The sequence below is a fragment of the Pongo pygmaeus genome, chromosome 10 (assembly GCF_028885625.2).
Source record: "Pongo pygmaeus isolate AG05252 chromosome 10, NHGRI_mPonPyg2-v2.0_pri, whole genome shotgun sequence".
Lineage (NCBI taxonomy): Eukaryota > Metazoa > Chordata > Mammalia > Primates > Hominidae > Pongo > Pongo pygmaeus.
This window is the reverse complement of record NC_072383.2, coordinates 25,938,860-25,962,239: the sequence shown is the minus strand read 5'-3', so window position 1 is coordinate 25,962,239 and position 23,380 is coordinate 25,938,860. Positions and strand designations below refer to the sequence as shown.

Here is a 23,380-nt window from a genome sequence, read left to right as displayed (position 1 = left end):
ATTACCTCACAAGGCCTAAAGACTCAATATGAATCTTCAACTTAACAATTATAACTGACACAGATTGAGATCTTCCTGGATGCTAAAATAGGCTTTACATGATTTATCTCATTTAGTCCTCATAAAACTCTATTATTAATATTATTTTACAGATAGAGAAATGGAAGCACAGAGAGGGTAAGAGTATTAGTCCATTTTCATGCTGCTAATAAAGACATACCCAAGACAGAGTAATTTATAAAGAAAAAGAGGTTTAATGGACTCACATTTCCACGTGGCTGGGAGGCCTCACAATCATGGCAGAAGGCAAAAGGCACTTCTTACCTGGTGGTAGCAAGAGAGAAAATGAGAACTAAGCGAAAGGGGTTTCCCCTTATAAAACCATCAGGTAACGTGAGACAATTATTCACTACCACAGAAACTATATGGGGGAAACCGCCTCCATGATTCAGTTATCTTCCACTGGGTCCCTCCCACAACACGTGGAGCTACAATTCAAGATGAGATTTGTGTGGAGACATAGCTAACCCATATCAGTAAGTAATTAGACAAACCTTGCAAAGCTAATAAGTGGTATTGCTGGAATTAAACCTGCCAATGTCACTCCAGAGTCTATGTGATTTACTGGTATATTATAGGGTCCACCTATAAGCTTGATAACCTTACGTTAGAACAAATAACCATGACATATTCTGTTCAGTAGTTTGCATTTCCTTTTGACTCCTATAGGGGAGGAAGCTGAGGTTCAGGGACATTAAAGTGGGGTTTAGAGACATTTGGTAGTTTACCCAAGCTTTATCTACTAGATACTAGATAATTGTCTATCTGATAATAAAGCTAGAACTTAAACCCAGCTGGACAATGGAGCTAGCGCTTAAAACAAAATCTTCTAATAAGCTCAGAACTCATGGCTTAATAAGATTTGGGGAAAGTCCTGGGGACATTTCACTGTCTACCCAGAAATGCGAGGAAGTTAGGAGAAAAGGCAAAGTATCTCATAAATAGATAAAGGCAGTTCAGTAAGTAGCCTGAATAAATAACCATATTTAAAATCTAATTTGGTTCTTTTGTGCCTAACACAATTGACTTTATGCTGGTATCTATTTTCTGCTCTGTCTCTCTTTCTGCCTCTACTTATGTGTGTATGCATGTGTTATAAAATATATCAGCCCATTGGTCAATTTTTGATTTAAGCAAAAACATGGTAGATTAATGTATTCAATCAATTTATTGAGTAGATATTTATCGAGGCTCACACATTTATCTGGCTGTGTACTAAGCACTGGAAACCCAAAGAGAATGAAGTCACTGCCTAGACAGGTGGAGGCTGATACGTAAACGAGCAGGGTAATAATCAAGTGTCATAACTAGTCTATTACATGCAGTGTTAAACTAGCATCTCTACCATGCAAAACTTGTGCTCTTGGGGATACAGGAAGACTTTCCAGAGAAGTACATAGGACAGGAATGTGTTAGGAAACCAGTCAGTTCCCAGGTCCTTGATCAGGTCACAGTGACTTGTGATTCTATTTTGAACATGGGGTCTTAAATCTTTATTTTGATAGCAAGGGTTTTAAACTTTTGATATTTGATATACTTCTGAAAATCAAATTTCATATTCTAAAATTAAGTATTTTTGCCCTTAACTAACTTGAACATAATATTATAATACATTAACATATATTATTAATAATAAATAGGAACCCTGGAAGTCCAAGAGAGACATGAGGCTTATTTGGTATGTTAAAATCATACAGGAAGCATTGTTAAATAAGAAATGGTGTTACACTTTCTTTGAGTTATAGTTATATGGATATGTTGTTAATATGTGTTCCAACATTGTATGAGATTCCTAAAAATCTGATATGGACATCCAGTGTGGTTGTTGGGTCCTCTATGAGCCTAGGGAGCACTGGCTGGTGTACCTTGCATCCATTCATGTCAGCGTTGGTAGTGTCAGGCACCTGATGGTTCTTAGAAGAGTACTTGAGCTCTAATCTGCAGTGTCTGAAGTTGCTGGATATATACCTGCTGTATATACTGCTGACTAGGGCGCTGCAGTTGACTTACTGTCTTCTCATGGGGACCTTCCCCTTCAACTCTTCCCTCTTGGATTTCACATCTTGGGTGGGGAGTTTCATCCTAGTAGTTTGCCTGAGAATACAGGTAAACCCACAGAACAAAGTGGACTTCGAAGGCATCTCCTTGGAGTGAGACTTGGCTTCTTTCTCTTTGCTAGCACCATCTTGCACCTTATCGTCATGAACTTTGTTGGCTGAATCATTCCCATTTACTTAATTGAAGAGTAAGAGACTGGAACAATGTTCACTTTGATTTTCCTGGATAAGAGTTCTTGAGATGGTAGCTTGTTTGACACTTGGATTTTCTTCGAATTTGTACTTACTACAAACTCTGATTTGGTGTGCAGGAGGAGAGCCCAGAGAAGTTTCCTCTCTCTGTGTCAGAACAACTTTGTAACGAACATTTATTAACCTGACCTCTGCCATCAATTAAGTGTAACCTTTGGCCTTCCAAATTAAAAAGTTCCACATTACTCAAAAAATAAAAAATGAAAATAAAAATAAAAGGCTGATATGTCATGGTATATGCAGTAAATTGCTTTATTCTGATTTTTTTTTCTAAGAGCCTTTTGCAAATCCTAAAGTGCTGTGTATTCAAGGAAATTCATGAAAAGGACCTTGACAAGTAGTCTTAAATACAGGTTTCTGATAACTTTGGAGATCACACCTTTGGACTAGGTAAAAACATCCAAAGCTCGTCGGGGCGCGGTGTCTCATGCCTGTAATCCTAGCACTTTGGGAGGCCGAGGCAGGCGGATCACGAGGTCAGGAGATCGAGACCATCCTGGTTAACATGGTGAAACCCCATCTCTACTAAAAACACAAAAACAAAATTAGCCAGGCATGGTGGTGGGTGCCTGTAATTCCAGCTACTCGGGAGGCTCAGGCGGAAGAATGGCGTGAACCGCAGAGACGGAGCTTGCTGTGAGCCGAGATCGCGCCACTGCACTCCAGCCTCAAAAAAAAAAAAAAAAAAAAAAAAAAAGTCCAAAGCTCTAATGAAAAACTGATGCATTCATGCAGATTGCTAACCCAACATCAAGGAGAACGAGAATTACATGGGACTGGGTGGATGAAGGATTGAAATTATTTTTTTAAAGGGCTTTTTGTTTGAAACATTACTGATTTTTTAATGCTATTAATTTCCTCAGCATAGATTAACCTGAACTCTTAAAAGCTATTTAGGTACTGGTATAAAACAAAATGTTCTCCAAAGCAATCCAGTATATAATATCCGGATTTTAAAAAAGCAGCCTCATTTAATTAGGATTAATTTCTCCTTTCAGAAGTTAAGTGATTCTGTTTCTGTAAAACGCAAAATTATAAGCTTAATTGTTTTCCACACAGGACATGAAATTCCTAATCTTTTTATCCAGAATCTTCATGTGTTTGTCTTTCTGTCCATCTGTCACTCCTTTTTAAGGTACCTGGAGATGACCTAGAGGCTTGCCACGATTAGGGTTTCCTCTCTGTGCAGAAGAAGATGGGAAGTGCAAACGAGGACAAGGGGTGGGGAGGGAAGGGGGAGTCAGGTGATTCAGAAAGTGCAGGAGCCCACAGACTAAGCTCAGGAGTTTGCACTTTGTCTGTTCGCAGAGTGGGTTTCATCGTGGTGTGTATATATTGAGATATGCAACAGACTCCACTGGAATGTCAGAATAACTTATGTTTATTTTTCCTCTAACGTGGGAAAAATTAAATTGTATTTGTATTTAACTCACATAGATTGGCATGTGCTCATTCTGCGTGTCACCCTGCCACACTGTCACAAACTTCGAGCAGGGTCCTGAGGGGAGAGGAGGGCACACCTCCTGCTCCCAGGGGGTTGCCTGTGCAGCCCTGTGCATTCATTCTCTTCCAGAGGGTTGTGATTTGTGGCGGTTTGTGTGAGCCTGGTTAAGGAGAGTTACAGATTATGTCATCTAGTGTTAATTGATAATCTTTGCAAAAGGGACATTGGCTTTAAGAGATTTCTGCAAAAAAACCTCTAAACAAACATAAATAAAAATTTAAAAGGATAAAGCCAGAATAATAGTGAAAATATTAGTAATGTAAAACAAGGAAATGTGTCATGTTTTTCATGATAACTAATATTTTTTCAGTTTTTTTTTTTTTTTTTTTTAAGACAGTCTCACTGTCACCAGGCTGGAGTGCAGTAGTGCGATCTCGACTTGCTGCAACCTCCGCCTCCCAGGTTCACGCAATTCTCATGCCTCAGCCTCCTGAGTAGCTGGGTTTACAGGCACTTGCCACCACGCCCAGCTAATTTTTGTATTTTTAGTAAAGACAGGGTTTTACCACTTTGGCCAGGCTGGTCTCAAACTCCTGACCTCAGGTGATCGGCCACCTTGGCCTCCCAAAGTGCTGGGATTACAGGCGTGTGCCACTGTGCCTGGCCCCAGTTCTTATTATAAGTTCTCCATTAACCATATCATGAGATTAAAAAAAAACAACAATGATTTCATCAGAACTGACAAACAGTGGGTGACACAATTTTGATCATCAAGAAGACTTTAAAAGGATTTGTATCACTGTCATTACTGATTACTTGGCCCTTGTGTATACTGGGCCTTTAGCTAGGGCTGGTACAATAAAATAACCATAGTTTGAAAGATATTTTAAAGGATTACTTATTTCATGTATATCTCACCTTTTTATCCCTATTTTTGGGCATGTTTTATTATTATTAGGTTTTTAAATAAATAATGAAATAAGCATGTTAGGTTTGCATGCTGCTTTCATTAAATAAATAATGAAATAAGCATGTTAGGTTGCATGCTGCGTGAAAAAAGCTTGTTAGGTTTTTAAATAAATAATGAAATAAGCATGTTAGGTTTGCATGCTTCACTTCACATTTGAAGTGAAATAGGTAACACTGCTATGTAACCAACCACCCTAAACTTTGTGGCCTTAAAACAATTATTTATTTATTTATTTATTTATTTATTTATTTATTTATTTTTGAGACAGAGTCTTGCTATGTCACCCAGGCTGGAGTGCAGCGGCATGATCTCGGCTCACTGCAACCTCCACCTCCTGGGTTCAAGTGATTCTCCTGCCTCAGCTTCCCACAGAGCTGGGATTACAGGCACCTGCCATCAAGCCCAGCTAATTTTTTCTTTATTTTTAGTAGAGACGGGGTTTCACCATGTTGGCCAGGTTTGTCTCGAACTCCTGACCTCAGGTGATATGCCCACTTTGGCCTCCCAAAGTGCTGGGATTACAGGCGTGAGCCACTGCATGCGGCCAACAATAATTTATTTTTATCTCTCATGGTCTCTAGATTGCCTGGGCCCAGCTGGGCAGTCTGAGTCAGCCTTATGGTCTCTCATGTTTTTTTTTTTGAGACGGAGTCTCGCTCTGTTGCCCAGGCTGGAGTGCAGTGGCCCCAGCTCCGCTCCCTGCAAGCTCCGCCTCCCGGGTTCACGCCATTCTCCTGCCTCAGGCTCCCTAGTAGCTAGGACTACAGGCTAATTTTTTGTATTTTTAATAGAGACGGGGTTTCGCCGTGTTAGCCAGGATGGTCTCGATCTCCTGACCTCGTGATCTGCCCGTCTTGGCCTCCCAAAGTGCTGGGATTACAGGCATGAGCCTCCGTGCCCGGCTCTCATGTGTTTTTAATCAGTCATGAGGGGCTGGCATCATCTGAAGGCTTGACTGGGCTGGATGTTTAAGACAGCCACTCACAGGGCTGACAGTGATGCTGAATGTTGGACTGTTGACTAATGAGCCTGCACATAGCTTCTCCATGTGATTTGGGCTATTTATAGCTGGGGTGACTGGGTTCTAGGTGGGGTAGTTCCAAGAGCCTTCCAAGAGGAAGAAAGCAGAAACTGCCTGGCCAGTTAGTGTATATGCTTAGTCTTAGAACAGCGTCACGTCCATATTTCTCCATAGTCCATTAATCAAAGCGGTTAGAGGAAGCAGACAAACAGACAGGAAGGGAAAACACAATGCAACAGAAGGAGAGATTGAAGTGTTGGCAGCTGCAAGCCAAGAAACACCTGGGTTACCAGAAGCTGGAAGAAGAAAGGTAGGATTCTCCCCTACAGGTTCCAAAGGAAGCCTGGGCCTGTCCACACCTCACCTCTGGAACTATGAGACAATCACTTTCTGTGGGTTTAAGCTACCCAGTTTGTGGCACTTTGTTACTACTGTTCTAGGCAAATGATACAGTAACTACATACACAGTACATAGAATTGCTCATTTTACTTCGTTGAATGGGACTTGGCATTGAATAAGCCCAAATGAGAATTCTTTTGTCAAGATTTCTTTGTGGTTCACTTTTCCAGAGACATGACATGGCAGGAGTAGGGGGAGGGTTTGGCAGGTAGGAATTATACTCATCTGTCGTTGTCTTCCCAATACCAACCAGGAAGCATGTAAATAATAGCTGTGCAGTTTGTTTTCTGAACCAAACTGGGCCTTATTTTTTTTAAACAAACTTTATTAAACAAACAAAAACCCAGAAATACTAGATGTATATTTTTAAGGTTTCTCTCACATAATATCCTAATCATCAGTATACCGTAATCCAAGGGCTACATATAACTGAAAAATAATTGGGTCTTAAAAACATTAAAACATGGTATATAACACTAGCTAACATGTACTGAGCAGTTACTAAGTGCTAAGTACTGCTAAGTCCTTTATAGATATCTTCATGTTGAGTGTCGTCACTGCCCATGACTTACTCTGAGTTTAAATGTGAGACTCAAAAGAGGTTAGTAATTTGCCAAAAGTCATAGGACTTATAAGTGATAGAACCAGGATACTGAATCTCAACCAAGTGACCTCAATGCCCAAACCTGTGCTCAGACTGTAGCCCCATGTAGCTAGCTATTTACATTTAAACAAATTTTTAATGTTTATTATTTTTTTTAAGACAGGGTCTTGCTCTGTCACCTAGGCTGGAGTGGAGTGGTGTGATCTTGGCTCACTGCAACCTCCACCTCCTGGGCTCAAGTGATCCTCTCATCTCAGCCTCCCAAGTAGCTGGGACCACAGGTGTATGGCACCACCCCCAACTAATTTGTTGTGTTCTTGGTAGAGGTGGGTTTCACCATGTTGCCCAGGCTGGTCTTGAACTCCTGAGCTCAAGTGACCTGCCCACTCGCCTCACCCTCCTAAAGTGGGGGGATTACAGGTGTGAGCCACCATGCCCAGCCCAGCTATTTACATTTAAATGTAAATTAAAATGAAACAAGATTAAAAATTCAGTTCCTCAATCACACTAACCACATTTGAAGTGCTCAGTAGCTATGTGTGGCTTAGTAGCTACCTGGCAGATATAGAACATTTCCATCAGCACAGAAAGTTCTACTGGAAAGCATTGATCAAATCTCTTTGAACAGTCACAATGCATATAAAGTCCTTCTTATGGCTGTACAAGGGAAGACAACGAGTAGAGGAAGGCAGAAAATAGAAAAAAAGGAAGGAGAAAGATTTAGGGTGAGGGAGAGCAGTTCTATGAAAGAAAGAAGCTCATATCTAGGAGTGGAGTGGACCCTGAGAACATGTCAGCCTATTATATTCTAAACTTTGGGAGTTAAAATTCCAAAGTATATTAAGTACATACTTTCTAAAATATTAGAGAGCTGCAGTTCAACAGATTTTTAACTCTCCACAGCATGTCTGGCATTGGGTGAGGTGGGATGGCTAGGTGAATAATATAGGTATTGTCATGCGCGTCCGTGTGAAGAGACCACCAAACAGGCTTTGTGTGAGCAATAAAGCTTTTTAATCACCTGGGTGCAGGTGGGCTGAGTCTGAAAAGAGAGTCAGCAAAGGGTGGTGGGATTATAATTAGTTCTTAGAGATTAGGGATAGGCGGTGGAGTAGGAGCAATTTTTTGTGGGCAGGGGATGGATCTTACAAATTACATTCTCAAGGGCGGGGAGAATATTACAAAGTACCTTCTTAAGGGCGGGGGAGGATATTACAAAGTACCTTCTTAAGGGCGGGGAGAATATTACAAAGTACCTTCTTAAGGGCGGGGGAGGATATTACAAAGTACCTTCTCAAGGGTGGGCAGGGTATATCTACAAAGTGCATTCACAAGGGTGAGGAAATATCACAAAGTACATTATCACAAGGGCAGGGAGGGTGTATTGTCACAAAGTCAATTGATAGGTTAGGGTGGGGAAGGAACAAATGACAATGGTGGAATGTCATCAGTTAAGGCAGGAACCGGCTTTTGTTGATCTTCAGTTGCTTCAGGCCATCTGGATGTATATGTGAAGGTCACAGGGGATATGATAGATTAGCTTGGGCTCAGAGGCCTGACAGACATGAATTTCCCATCACAAAATTAGAAGAGCATTAATCAAATGATTAGAATAAAATACTACCATTATCTTGAAATGGCAAGCATTGTATGTAAATAAACAGCAGAGGGACCCACTGTAGCCTAGACATGTTTCAGAGATGTTCCTGCCAAAGACATGGCACAGGGACTGAACAAGGAGGGATGACAGTGCCTGGCAAAGGCAGGGAATGTTACAGGTATTTGGGCACCTGTGAGAAGGCCTGATGTCCGAAAGGACTGAAATAAATTAAATGTATTGGGGGAGAGAGAGAGAAAGAGCATAGCAAAAGGTGAGCTGGGGAGTCAGAGGCAGAAGGCAGAATCTGGGATGGGCTGGGAGCTTGCCAATTATTTTGTCAAATGGGTGATGTGAAGCCTTGAAGGTTTTTTGACCAAGAGGAGATGTCTTCAGATTTGCATTTTGAGGCATTTCACTGGTTGTCATGCTAAGAATGGCTTAAAGAGAAGCAAGGCTGGAGTCAGAGGAGCTACTTGGAAGCTGTTTGGTACTAGGATGCGGATAATGTGGTTGGAGAAATGGCAACTGTCAGGGTATTTGGAGCAAGAATGGATAGACATTGGTGATCATCACTTGGATGCATTTGAGGGACAACCGCTATGTTTCTACTAAAGCAACTACATAGAGCAGGAGTAAGCAACTTACAGCCCACAGACCACATTTGTTCTGTCCCGTTGTTCAAATACAGTTTAATGGAAACAGAGCTATGCCCATTCTTTCACCTATTCTCCATGGCTGACATCAGGCTTGGTTCTAAGTAATATACATAGGTTTCATATATTAATGCTCATCTATCCCAGTTGACAAACATGAAGTGTTGCTATTGTCTCATTTTACAGAGGAGAAAACTGACATACAGAGATTCTCTTTCACACCCATAGCTTCAGTTACTACCTCTATACCAATGATTCAATAATACCTCTAATCCAGACCTCTTCTCTGAGTTTCAGACAGGTAGATCTCTCACAGCCAGTCTTGGAGACACTTCAGAACTCATAGGTCCCAAACCAGACTCCTCCTCATCCCCTCAAACCACATTCTCTTTCAACATTCCTTTTTTCTTAGGGAATATCACCAAATAGATGAGCAAGTCAGATCCAAGGAGGCCTCCTTGGTACTTCTCTCATCCTTGTCCCACCTTATATCATCTATTTTTCTTTTTCTTTTTTTTTTTGAGATGGTGTCTCACTGTGTCACCCAGGCGAGTGCAGTGGTGTGATCCTGGCCCACTGCAGCCTCAACCTCACCAAGTTCAGGTAATCCTCTCACCTTAATCCCATGAGTAGCTGGGACTACAGGCACACGCCACCACGCCTGGCTAATTTTTGTATTTTTACCAGAGACAGGGTTTTGCCATGTTGCCCAGGCTGCCACCTTATCTCCATTCTTGCTGAAATCTGGCTGTTCCTCTCCACTTCTATTACCAACCACCAGCCAAGTCCAACTTATTAAAAGGATCATCTCGTATGTGGGTTCTGTAATAGCTTCTTCAAAATCCATTCCTCTCCACCCAGACCCTCTTCCAATCTCCAAACTGCAGCCAATACCTTCAATTCTGTCACCACTCCTGCATACTCCACCTAATCCTTAACCTTTCAGTGGTTTCTCTTGCCCCTAGGTTAAGCTAAATTGAAAACTGCTAAAGCTACAGCTTCTTAACATAACTAGTAAGTACAGTGACTACTATGTCTGGTTTACTTCAGCTGTTGCTGACTAATAGCACTTCTTGAATGAAGAAATTATATTACCCTACTGTAGGGAAAAATTTGTACTTCAATGGAAAACTGAATTGTTTAGAGCAAACCTTTAAGGTTATCTGATTCTGATTCCATGGGCCCTTTCATTGGGTCTTACATTGTTTCATTGTTTTTGAGTTATTTTACAGATGACTGATAGAAATGCAAAATAATTATTGCATGTAGTCAGGCAAGTAAATTCTGAAGGTCAGGGTTCAATTAACTTCTCTCCCCTACTGTGGAAGAAGCCAATTTCATTTGCATATTCATTTCAATATATCTGACCTATAAACATGACTGTTCTTTGAACCGGTTTTTATTTCTGCATGGTAACTTCATTAAATGATTTAAATAAACTCTATAATTTAGTTTATTTTATACCTGTATGACAGTCAGGCTTTTACCTTATTTTTGCTTTTTAAAATAATTCTTTAGCTCTCCCTAAGGCACTACTTGGCTGGCCCTTTGGCTACTCACTAGCCCAAGCTCCATCCTCTTCTGTCTACCGCAGCCCCAGGCTCTCTTTTGGCCCTTTGTTCCAGCCCTCCTCAGAGAAGTTCTTTTGTCCTGGAACTCACTTTCATACCAGGTGCTCTTCATCCCTTCTTCCTTTAGTAAATTTCTTTAATGTTTCAGATTTCTGCTCAAGGATCACTTGCTGAAAGCCTTTCCAGGCCTTTCTGAGTCAATACAATCCATTATTAGAGGCTCTTAGAGCACAGGCAGCACTTGTTATAATTTTACATCTATCTGTGGGATTCCTTAACAATTTTTAACACAATTAACACTTTCCTCTCTGGCTGGGAGCAATGCATGATAACAGGATGATGGTATGCTCTCAACCCTCCCTTAGCAACTAGCCCAGTGCTTCGAACATGGTGGATAGATACACCGTTTTTATTTTAGACAGATTTTTGAGTAGCAAGTACCTACTGCTCAGGAGACAGGTGGACTAAAAAAATATATTTGGGAGTCATCAGCACATAGGTGCAGCCATGAAAATGCACAAGAAGCAAAACCATTGGCAGGAACAAAATGAAGGCTATTAGAGACCTTATTTAGGTGGAATAATTGGACAGAAGCCCTTGATGGGGAGGAAATAGAAGCAATTAATACAGATGGAGGCCGGGCGTCGTGGCTCACGCCTGTAATCCTAGCACTTTGGGAGGCTGAGATGGGTGGGTGGCTTGAGTCCAGGAGTTTGAGACCAGCCTGGGCAACATAGCAAAACCCGGTCTCTACAAAAAATACAAAAATTAGCCCGGCGTGGTGGCGCGCGCCTGTAGTCCCAGCTACTCGGGAGGCTGAGGTGGAAGAATTGCTTGAACCCGGGAGGCGGATGTTGCAATTAGTCGAGATCGCTCCTCTGCACTCCAGCCTAGGCGACAGAGCGAGACTCCATCTCAAAACAACAACAAGGACAAAACTTATTTTATAAGCGACCCTGGACTTCCAGGGACACTCACCACTCTATGGTGGCACGTGACCTGCCTGGACTCTGTGGTCTTTGGAGCTTGGGACCCCACCCCAGCGTAAGAGGCCTTTCTGTGCCTTGTATAAAGGAGAGGAAAAATGTAGGTTTTCTGAGTTGATAAGATTAGAGCTACAGTATATTATCAGTAGTGTTGTATGAAACCATTTCAAAAACCAGACCGGATTTAACCGCTTTCACCCAGAATAAACTGCCCTCCCCCTCTTTCCAAGATCAAGTCAGCCCCAGTTACCACTTCCTATTAATTTAAAAACCAGGAAGGCTCATAATTTAGGCTGACGTTGCCCCAGGAGAACACTGCATGTAAGACAATAGCTATTCCAATCTTCCTTTCCCTTTCTAAACCGAGTAGTATTTCTAACATCACTTTTCCAGTCCTCTTTCTAAATATTGCGATCACGAGCCCACATCTGATCATATGAAAACAGTATGATTGGAGCTCTTGATGGTCTGCTTTGCCTAGTAGCCCCATAACACCTCGAGTTACAAATTCGGTTTGGGTAGGTGGCGCAGGGATATGTAAAAGCTGGATTCACGTTCTCCCCCTTCAGTTTGCACATAGGAGTCAGTGGCATTCAAGAGCAGACGCACAAATGTCAATCCCCGCCCGCAAACTCTGGAGGGCAGAAACTGCTTTTTGTCAGTTGGATGTGGAGTCGGTGGAAAAGCTGCCCTAATGTAGTTTCTCCGATGTTTCCTTAGCCTTGACCGAGGAGCGCTTCCCTGCCATTCACCTAGAGGTTGTTTAATAAACAAGGATGCTCGCGAAGTATCTGCGCTTGGAAAAGCGCTCGTTCGTGGCGCGCATTCTCGGGCCACCGCAAGCGACCCCGGTTACAGGAACAACCGCTTCGGTTTTAGCGACTGCAGACATACTGGGACGAGACGGTTGGAGGCACCTCCTCAAGGGATGCTGGAGGGGTTGCGTCGTACCCTACGCCTGGCCCTGGCGCGCGGCCCCGGGTCGTGGTACCCAGCGCCCTATGGGCCGTGCGCTGGGGCTTGGCCACACCGCCTGCTTTCGCTTCCAGCCGCGCGCTCCGTGCCACCGCCGCTCTCTGCAGCCCCGCGTCCCCGCAGCCTCCCCATGGCCAGCCCGCTTCGCTCCGCTGCGGCGCTTGCCCGCCAGGTACCTCGAACCCAGGCGTTTGCGGAAGGGGGGAGGATTGGAACCCGGGTCTCGGTAGCTCGCGGGCCTGGCCGGGCGCCTTGTCGCCGTTTCCTGCACCATCCTCCTTCGCCTTGCCCTCCATTCCGCCTCCAGCGAGGCGTCTTCTCTTCCCCCTATCCCTGCCCGAAATCTGGAGTCCCAGCCTGCAATCTCCGCCTCTTCGAGGTTCCCGCTGCCCTCATGGGTGACCCGCTCCGGAGCGCGGCGAGGACCGCCACGGGGGACGTGAGGGTAGCCATGGACTCGCTCTGAGGGAGGAGGCGGGAGCTGAATCTCTGGGCTGCCAGAACCCACAGCCACATCCTACGTGCCTTTGCCACTCCAAAATATTTTGACCGCAGCCTTCTGCCTCCTTGGATCTCTTTCTTCCCCACCCCCACCCCCGTAGTTATTTAGCAGATTAGGCATTAAAACAAATGTCTGCAGGTTTTCCCAATTAGTCCCGCTTCCCTGTGTCTTTATCTTTTAAACTGCCCCCTAATACCATGAGGTTTAAGGTGTGGGGTGGATGCTGCAGCATCGGAGGACCCTGCTGGTGTAGGAAATGGTTCACGCCCGTCCGCGTTCCCTTTGCAGGCTTGCTATTGTGCGTCTGTGATTGACAAGACCACGAGGCTGAGCGCGCCCTGGAGATTTTTCTATAAATGGCTTAACACCCCAGTCTAGACTATTTGCTCGGATATAAGGGAGACAATTGTTTTTTTGTTCTTTGCCGGCGAACCCTGGCTCTGTAGGGCTGACCTGGAATTTAACCAGTCTTGCCTGAGCCGGCGGAGGAGGACAAAAACCGCCGCGACCCCGGCAGGGTGGGAAGTGCAGGGCAGCGCTCCCAAGACGCCCTTGTTGGAGGTTCGGGCCTGGGTGCTTGGTTGTCTGAGCCTCCTTTTTTGTGTTTGCCTGGGTCCTGGAGAGGAGCGCACGGTATCATGGTGAGTGTCATGTAGGTTACCCCGGGTCCCGCTTACCCACCTGCATTTACTTAATGGTGGTTTAATTCTTCTTTAAGGAGTGCAGTAACGGATGCTCCGCAGAATGTACCGGAGAAGGAGGATCAAAAGAGGTGGTGGGGACTTTCAAGGTAAGTTGCTTGCCAGGGGCTAAGTGTCTAAAGCAACATTCAACTGAATAAATCCATTTCTTGTTGAGATTCGGCGAAATTTTCACTGTGTGGGTTACCCAGTGTCTAAAGCAACATTCAACTGAATAAATCCATTTCTTGTTGAGAATCGGGGAAATTTTCACTGTGTGGGTTACCCAGTTCCTAGGTTGTGTTGCCAGACATTTAAAATTCCACTCTTAGAGGAAAAAAAGCCATTTAGAGAGTGACAGTACATTCATCACAACAAAAATTATCTAGCAGCTAATTGCTGATTTTATTTTGAGTCATATATTTTTCTTGAAAAATAGTCAATTCGTAAATATTAACCTAGTTGTTTATCTGATTCCATAAGTACAAACCTTCACTCTACTTGTAGAAAAAGTTAAACTGTGATTTTTCTCTTTCAGTAGCACATAACACTCTACAGTGAAAGTGTTGCATTTTCTTCTTTTCTATCTGAATTGTGGGGTTTATATAGTAAATAGCTCATACTTCAAATAGTGAGAAACAAAGCACGTTGAAAATTGTGCAAATACAAATGTAAGATGTACTATTATTTTTTCTATAAGTCATTATCTCCTACCCTCCCTCCTTGTGGAGTTTAGCTTCTTCTTTTTATGCGTAGTGCTGCTCTTCTGCCTGTTTGAGTCACTGTCAATTGTCATCCATAGCACAGAGTGTCCTAATGATCTCACATCCTGGCGGTTCAGAGAGGGAAGGAAACTTGACTCATCAGTTTCTCACACATTCAGCTCTCTCACAGTGTGCTAGAGACTGTGCCATGCATTGGACATCCAAAGGTGAATTCAAGATTAGGTCTCTACTTGCAAGGAATTTTTACTTTATTTTTCTTTTTTCTTCTCTTGCTGTCATCTTAGCAAGGATTTTTTAAAAAGCAAAATTAGAGTATTGCAATTTCTTTTCTGTTTTTTGAGACAGGGTCTCGCTCTGTCACCCAGGCTGGAGTGCAGTGGCACGATCTCGGCTCACTGCAATCTCTGCCTCCCAGGTTCAAGTGATTCTCCTGCCTCAGCCTCCTGAGTAGCTGAGATTACAGGCGTGTGCCATCACGCCCAGCTAATTTTGTATTTTTAGTAGAGATGGGGTTTCACCATGTTAGCCAGGCTGGTCTCGAACTCCTGGCCTCATGCAATCCACCTGCCTCAGCCCCCCAAAGTGCTGGGATTACAGGTGTGAACCACAAAGCCCAGCCTGAAGAATTCTTTGCAAAGAAAAATATCAACTCAAATTTAAATAATCTTTTTCCTTCTTTGTCTTTTTTGAGACAGAGTCTTGTTCTGTTGCCCAGACTGGAGTGCAGTGGCACCATCAATTAGGGATCACTTTCGGCCTTGATCTCTCAGACTCAAGTGATCCTCTTAGCCTCTCAAGTACCTGAGACTATAGGCTTGCATGCCACCAGGCCCAACTAATTTTGTCATTTTTTTGTAGAGATGGGATCTCCCTGTGTTGCCCAGACTGGTCTCCAACTCCTGGGCTTATGCAGCCCTCCCGCCTCGGACTCCCAAAATGCTGGGTCACAGGCAAAAGCCACCATGCCCGGCCATAAATAATCTTTTTATTTGTTAATTTAGATTTCTGTATACTAGGTTTTAGTTAGGGGAATTGCCTGTTGACACTCATGTATTTACACATCATGTTATGGTGGATGTATTCACAGCACATATGTAATAAGGCATGTGTAAAAATGATACTGATAATTTAGGGAAGAAAAATGGTAGATTTTATAGACCATCTTGGTTTTTGATACACTTTTCTCTTTTTTTTTTAATTTGTACATAATATGTGTACATATTTATGGGTTGCATGTGATATTTTGTTATATGCATAGACTGTAATGATCAACTCAGGGTCTTTGTGTCCATCACCTTGAGTATTTAGCATTTCTATGTGTTGGGAACATTTCAAATTCTCTCTTCCAGCTATTTAAAAATATGTAAGTCCAGGCGCGGTGGCACACACCTGTAATCCCAGCACTTTGGGAGGCCAAGGTGGGTGGATCACTTGACGTCAGGAGTTTGAGACCAGCCTGACTAACATGGTGAAACCCCATCTCTACTAAAAATGCAAAATTAGCCAGGTGTGGTGGTGCGCATCTGTCATCCCAGCTACTCAGGAGGCTGAGGCAGGAGAATTGCTTGATCCTGGGAGGCAGAGGTTGCAGTGAGCCAAGATCGTGCCACTGCCTCCAGCCTGGGTGACAGAGTGAGACTCTGTCTCAAAAAACAAAACAAAAACAAAAACAAAGAAACAAACAAAAATATATATAGCCTACATTGTTGTTAACTATAGTCACCCTACTCTGCTATGAACAGTAGAATTTATTGCTTCTATGTAACTGTATGTTTGTACTCATTAACCAACCTCTCTTCCTCCACCTACACCCTCGCCACCCCCTGCCATCTTCTGATATCTGTCATTCCATTAATACTCTTCCTCCATGAGATAGCTTTTTTTTAGCTCTCACATATGAGTGAGAACGTGCAATATTTGTTTTTCTGGGTTTTTGTTTTTTTCTGTGTTTGGCTTATTTCACTTACCATAATGACTTCCAGTTCCATCCATGTTGCTACAAATCACACGATTTTACTCTTTTTTAATGGCTGAATAGTATTCCATTGTGTATACGCACCACATTTTATTTGTTCATTGATGGACACTTAGGTTGATTCCACGTTTTGACTATTGTGAATAGTGCTGTAGTAAACATGGGAGTGCAGATATCCCTTTGATATACTGATTTCCTTTCCTTTGGAAAATACCCAGTAGTAGGATTGTTGGTTCATATGGTCATTCTACTTTTAGTTTTTTTTGGAAAACTTCATACCATTTTCCACAGTAGATATACTAATTTACATTCTTACCAACAGTGTATAAGAGTTCTCTTTTCTCTGCATCCTCATCAGCATCTGTTTTTTTTTTTTTGTCTTTCTAATAATAGCCATTCTAACTGTGGTTGCTTTTGACATATTTTTCTGTCTTTTTGTTAACCTACATCATTTATAACATTTCATATTGCCTTTTGGGTCTCTCTTGGGTGGCTGTCACATTGCATCTCCCCTCCCCAATTATGATGCAGTCATATTACAATGAGGATGCAGTCTTGCAGCAGGGCCTAGCAATGAGATACGTTGTTACACATCCTGGCGAATCTTTCTGTGGACTCTGGGATCCTCTTTGAAAGAGGTCAGCCATCTATTTCTTCCAGTTCCTCCAGCTTCACATATCTCCACAGAATGCAACACTGCAAATCTGCAGTTCTCTTCATGATCCTCTTTATTAGATTTTAAAAGAGTATCTCTAAAAGATGAGCATAGTGTCTAAGGCTTTCCAAATGGAGTAAGAATAATGCACAAGAACCTAGAATAAAGTTATTGAATGTCTGATACAGTTGTAATACAGACTTGATTTTTGAAAAATGTGGCCAACGAAGAGAAGAGCAAATGTGCTATATGATGGTGAGCAAAAGGTGTTGACAGGCCTGGCATGGTGACTCACCCCTGTAATCCCAGCAGTTTGGGAGGCTGAGGTGGGTGGAGCATTTGAGGTCAGGAGTTTGAGACTAGCCTGGCCAACATGGTGAAACCCCGTCTCTATTAAAAATACAAAAATTAGCCAGGTGTGATGACACACGCCTGTAATCCCAGCTACTTGGGAGGCTGAGGCATGAGAATTGCTTGAACTGGGGAGGCGGAGGTTGCAGTGAGCCAAGATTGCGCCGCTGCACTCCAGCCTGGGCAACAGAGCCAAAAAAAAAAAAAAAAAGGTGTTGACTGAACCCTGGCTGAAAGAGTTTTCAGGTGCTTTCAACAAATTTACACTTCCCTGCCCTGAGCCTCCCTATTTCAGAACAAATGATTTCCCAACTGCAAACTTTGAATTAGGAAGTTGTTTTTAATATGCCCTGTTTTTGTCAATATTTCTTGCCATTTCACAATCAGTTATTGTGGCATTCCAAATTCTTCCACAAACATATGGTGTGAAACATCCTGACTTTGATGTCATCAGGGAATGTGGAGCATTGGAAAGAGACAGACTAATTATGCAGAAGAAAGTATCATTTGACAAAATATTATTTTTATTTATCTTTGGAAAGGAAATCTAGAAAAAGAAAATACTTTTTAAGGAACACTGATAAAAACTGTTTATAAAATTTGTTTCCTTTAGGAAAGGAATCGTGGCCCAGTGCGGTGGTTCACGCCTGTAATCCCAGCACTATGGGAGGCCGAGGCAGGCGGATCACGAGGTCAGGAGATCGAGACCATCCTGGCCAACATAGTGAAACTCCATCTCTACTAAAAAAATACAAAAATTAGCTGGGTGTGGTGGCGCATGCCTGTAATCCCAGCTACTCGGGAGGCAGAGTCAGGAGAATCCCTTGAACCAGGGAGTTGGAGGTTGCAGTGAGCCGAGATCGTGCCACGGCACTCTAGCCTGGAGATAGGACGAGACTCTGTCTCAAAAAAAAAAAAAAAAAGGAAAGGAATCATTCCCTTAAAACTACATTTTTCATATCTGCCCCAAACGAGTCACACGTCTTCAGCTAATATTGCTTGTTTACGTTTGAACTTTACTCAACTCTATCACCTAGTAATTTAGTATTCTTAGGTAATTTCTCTTTGAGCTCAGGTTAAAAGTTGTTATTTTTAGTTTTCAGAGGTGCAGAATTTTTTTTTTTCAAATAGAGGAACGTTCATGATGAGATTCTGAAGCCACCTAATTGTATATTACTTTAAAAAACTGGGTATAGGCTGGGCGCGATAGCTCACACCTGTAATCCCAGCACTTTCAGAGGCCGAGGTGAGTGGGTCACGTGAGGTCAGGAGTTCAAGACCAGCCTGGTCAACATGGTGAAACCCCGTCTCTCCCAAAAATACAAAAATTAGCCGGCTGTTGTGGCACATGCCTGTAGTCCCAGCTACTCGGGAGGCTGAAGCAGGAGAATCACTTGAACCTGGGAGGCGGAGGTTGCGGTGAGCCCAGATCACTTCACTGCCCTTCAGCCTGGGTGACAGAGTGAGACTCAAAACAAAACAAAACAAAACTGGATATAGGGCAGTGCTTAGGTACAAATCAGAAAGTTAGAGGTTGCTACTCATATCATTAAGAAATAATGTGTCTTACGAAAGAATGTAGCAGTTTACTGAAATAGAAGTCATACCTGGAAATGTAACAATTTATCTTTAATTGTTGGAAATTTAACTGATATTATGAAGTTCTAATTATAAGAACACTTATTTGAGGTTAAAAATTATCTTATTTTATCCCTGCTTTGCCACTAATTTGATCTCTCTGCAATAGTGGGTTATTGTGGGTCCTATGGCTATTTTAAGGAGAGGTCTCAGAAAACTAAAAATTATATATACTGGACCATAATCATTCTTGTCACCCACTCTCATCTTTCTGTTTTTGTTTTGTGTTTTACTACCTGCCCCCCTTTTACTAAGTAGTCTTAGTAAAAGAAAATTTGCATTGTTTGTCCTACTGTATTGATATGGCTCCAAATGTTTCTTAGCCCAGGGTCCTCCCCATTCACTGATAAAAGCTAACTAAGGTAAATCACAGGTGTTTATTGTGCAAGAATACTGTGAAACTATTCATGTAATAAAAAGTTTGTGTTAGAATTTCACTCTCTTTCAATCCTGGACATCTGTGAGTATATCTGAAAGCAGCCAGACATCTTCAGTATTTAAGAAACCCTTTACTATTCTGTGTGCTAGGCACTGTTAGCTTTGGAATTCAACTGTGAATACTCTAGCCAGACTTCTTGTCTAAATAGTCCAGAATAGGGGTTGCTAAACTTTCTTTCTTTTTTTTTGAGATGGAGTTTCACTCTTATTGCCCAGGCCGGAGTGCATTGGTGTGTCTCTGCTGACTGCAACCTCCGCCTCCCAGGTTCAAGCAATTCTCCTGCCTCAGCCTCCCAAGTAGCTGGGATTACAAGCGCCCATCAACACACTTAGTTAATTTTTGTATTTTTAGTAGAGACAGGGTTTTGCTGTGTTTGCCAGGCTGATCTCGAACTCCCGACCTTTGGTGATCCACCTGCCTCGGCCTCCCAAAGTGTTGGGATTACAGGGTGAGCCACTGCGCCTGGCCTGCTAAACTTTCTTAAATGGCTAGATGATAAATATTTTAGGCTTGAGGGCCATCAGGTTTCTGTTACAACTAGTTGGCTGTGCTGCCACTGAAGATACAAGAATAGTGTGACTGTGTTCCAATAACATTTTAATTTCAAAACAGGCCAGCTGGCTGCATTTGGTCTGCAAGTAAAGTCTGCCTGACCCCCTACCTAGTCCAGAGGACAACGGGAGAGAAAAGGGATTCAAAGATAAAAATAATTTAGCTGGAATATACTTCTTTAAATAAACTTATTATACTTAGTAAAAAGTCTTAAATTAATGTTTTTACTTGAATTAAATAGTGGTAAAACAGGCTGGGCACAGTGGCTCACGCCTGTAATCTTAGAACTTTGGGAGGTTGAGGCAGGCGGATTGCTTAAGCCCAGGAGTTCGAGATCAGCCTGGGCAACATAGTGAGTCCCTGTCTCTAAAAAAAATACGAAATAATAATAATAATGGTAGAACAAAGTCAATTTTTTATTGAAACTTGGCATTTTATTGGCATATTACAAAGTAGCATTACTAGACTAGCCTGAACATTACAGTTATATTCTGTCCTTAATGCCTTTTGTGTCATTGTAATATGAGCTTTCTGGTTGTTTTAGAATATGTTTTCAGCCTGAATATTATTCTAATAATATAATTTACTATCATTCATAATATATCAAATGACTCACATAGCTGCAAGGCAGTGAATTAAACAGAATTAGATCATTTTAAAAATAATGATAAGAGCTGATGATGTAAAGTGAAGGTCTGTATTTAATTTTGGAGGGAAATGACTTTTTTTGTATATTCAAAGAGATGGAGTTTGACATCCCTTCACAACCTGTTACAGGTTGAACTTGCCCCTGTTTTTTTAACTGATCAAAAAGTTCCTTCCCTTGTGTTTCTTTTTTCTTTTTTCTTTCCTTTTCTTTTTTTTTCTGAGACAGAGTCTTGCTCTGTCTCCCAGGCTGGAGTGCAGTGGTGCAATCTTGACTCTCTGCAACCTCCGCCTGTGGGTTCATGCGATTTTCCTGCCTCAGCCTCCTTTGTAGCTGTAACTACAGGTGCATGCCACCATGCCGGGCTAATTTTTTGTATTTTTAGTAGAGACGGGGTTTCACCATGTTAGCCAGGTTGGTCTCAATCTCCTGACCTTGTGATCCGCGTGCCTCGGCTTCCCAAAGTGCTGGTCTCCTGTGTTTTTGTCAGCATTCCACAGCTGCTATAAAGTTAGTGGTGGTATTGCATGAAAAATGTTTGACCATTTGCACTGGGCAAACTGGCTATGTCGGGAGCTGGTGAGATGCTGCTTGTGGGGAGTTGTTTCCTATTACTCTGATTTATCTTTGTTTAAATAAGAGTTCCTTTGTTCACTGTTTCCTCCACACAGAACAGAGGATTTATATCTTAGTGTTCATTCTCAACTTTCCTGTTTTCAAAGAGGAAAACATTTGCTTCACTTTGCTCATTTCTTCTCCAGTGCACCCAGAGGATTTTGAAGGCTTATGCCAACAATTCTTTGGGGCAGTTGGAGTGTAACCATTGCTAAATAGCAGTTCAGTACTTAATGACATTCATTTTAGTTTAACAAATCATTGTGAGTGTTGACATTTTTTATTAGGGAAAACATCTCTTTCCTCTTTCCCAATACTCAACATGAGTCCTATGATGAGAGTGAAAAAGGGTTGTATTCTTTTTTTGCATCATCTTACCCCATCTGCTATTTTGTCCCTCTTCTATATATCACTGAAATTTGGTTCTGATATTCTATTAGGCAGTGTACCTTGCAGAGATTATGAATAACTGGCCGAATTCTGAATGCAGGCATGATTTGTTCAGCTCAGAGTGTTAAATTTTTGTGTCAGCTGCCAACCTTTAAAAGTCAATTGATTTCCCTTTTTGCCCTCTGTATTATCCAGCCAGTGAATGCTCAGTAACTTTTCTATAAATAGTGATGATTTTTCTTCCCCAGGCTAAAGATCTAATAGTCACACCAGCTACCATTTTAAAGGAAAAACCAGACCCCAATAATCTGGTTTTTGGAACTGTGTTCACGGATCACATGCTGACGGTGGAGTGGTCCTCAGAATTTGGATGGGAGAAACCTCATATCAAGCCTCTTCAGAACCTGTCATTGCACCCTGGGTCATCGGCTTTGCACTATGCAGTGGAAGTAAGTACATGGGAATTAAAGAGAGTGACATGCTTGCACTTCACTGTGGGTACTAAGTAACTTCTCCTGCTAAAATAGCTCTTGGGCAGTATGGGCTTTATCATATTTATCAGAGGAAGCTGAAAATGTCTTTAAAAATTTTCCTGTAGCCAGTTGGATTGAAGATAAATCTTAGCAGCTAATTTTTCTGATAATCTTGCATTTTCTGTGATGTCAATAAAAACTTATTTAGAGCAAATAGAAAGGACAGCTGGTGGGAAAATTGGCAATTAAAAAGCCAGCACTGTTGATATTTTAATAAGTCACCTTTCTTCTTAGATCTTCTAATAATTGAGAAAGGGTCATTGAGAACAATATTATGATTCGATTTTAACGCTAACTCCATGTTTTTATGACCAGCAATAATGTCTAGTTATGCATGTTAAGGGACATGTAATTAAATGTCCTCCAGTCATGAGTTGAAATAATTATAAGCATAAAATGTTTAGAGGATTCTTTCCCTGGTCCTTTTCAGGGTTCACAATTAACCAGATGCACAATATACTTCCCATTGTCTTGATTCTCATTGCACTTTACTTTTGAATGATTTGGACATCTTTCCCAGAATAATAGGGGTGCTGGAAATAATAATAGTCTTCCTATTAAGTGCTAAAATATGGTAATAGTAAAATATTAATAGATATAATGATAAAATAACAACTTTTGTTTATTGAATTCCTGCAATACGTTCTGTATTATGTTCCATATATGAATCATCTCATTTAATTACCTTAAGTGAGAAGGCATGTGATTAAGCATTCAGGCTCTGAAGTCAGACTTCCTGGGCTCAAATTCGGTCTTAGTTGCTCCATAGGAACCTTTATGACTTGGGGAATTTAATCATTTGTGCTTTAATTTCTTTATCTATAAAATTGGGATAATTATAATACCTATCTTATAGTGATCTCATAAGTATAAAATGAAGTAATTTATCTAAGCATATACAGTCATGTCTGGCGCATAGTGAGAGCCCAGTTGTTAGCGATAATAATTAACCCTTGAAGCAGTGGTCTCATCCATTATAAAAGGAGGCTTAGAAGAGTTGTTTCTTTTCTTTTTTTTTTTTTATTATTATACTTTAAGTTTTAGGGTACATGTGCACAATGTGCAGGTTAGTTACATATGTATACA

At 41.8% G+C, this 23,380-nt stretch overlaps 1 protein-coding gene and 1 pseudogene across 7 annotated transcripts in view; both read left to right on the top strand.

Moving 5' to 3' along the window:
• Positions 1-23,380, top strand: part of BCAT1 (branched chain amino acid transaminase 1) — a 133,461-nt gene that overhangs the window by 28,163 nt on the left and 81,918 nt on the right. For 2 of the 7 annotated variants that reach the window (XM_063672526.1, XM_054443143.2), the window contains exons 2-3: positions 13,814-13,885; positions 22,010-22,210. In XM_063672526.1, coding sequence (XP_063528596.1) covers positions 13,814-13,885; positions 22,010-22,210 — 273 coding nt within the window. Of the gene's footprint in view, positions 1-12,199; positions 12,766-12,804; positions 13,737-13,813; positions 13,886-22,009; positions 22,211-23,380 lie in introns of those variants that run through there. The other 5 variants (XM_063672523.1, XM_063672524.1, XM_054443144.2 and 2 more) reach the window with 5 other exon arrangements.
• Positions 1,939-2,582, top strand: LOC129009715 (dolichyl-diphosphooligosaccharide--protein glycosyltransferase subunit DAD1-like; annotated as a pseudogene).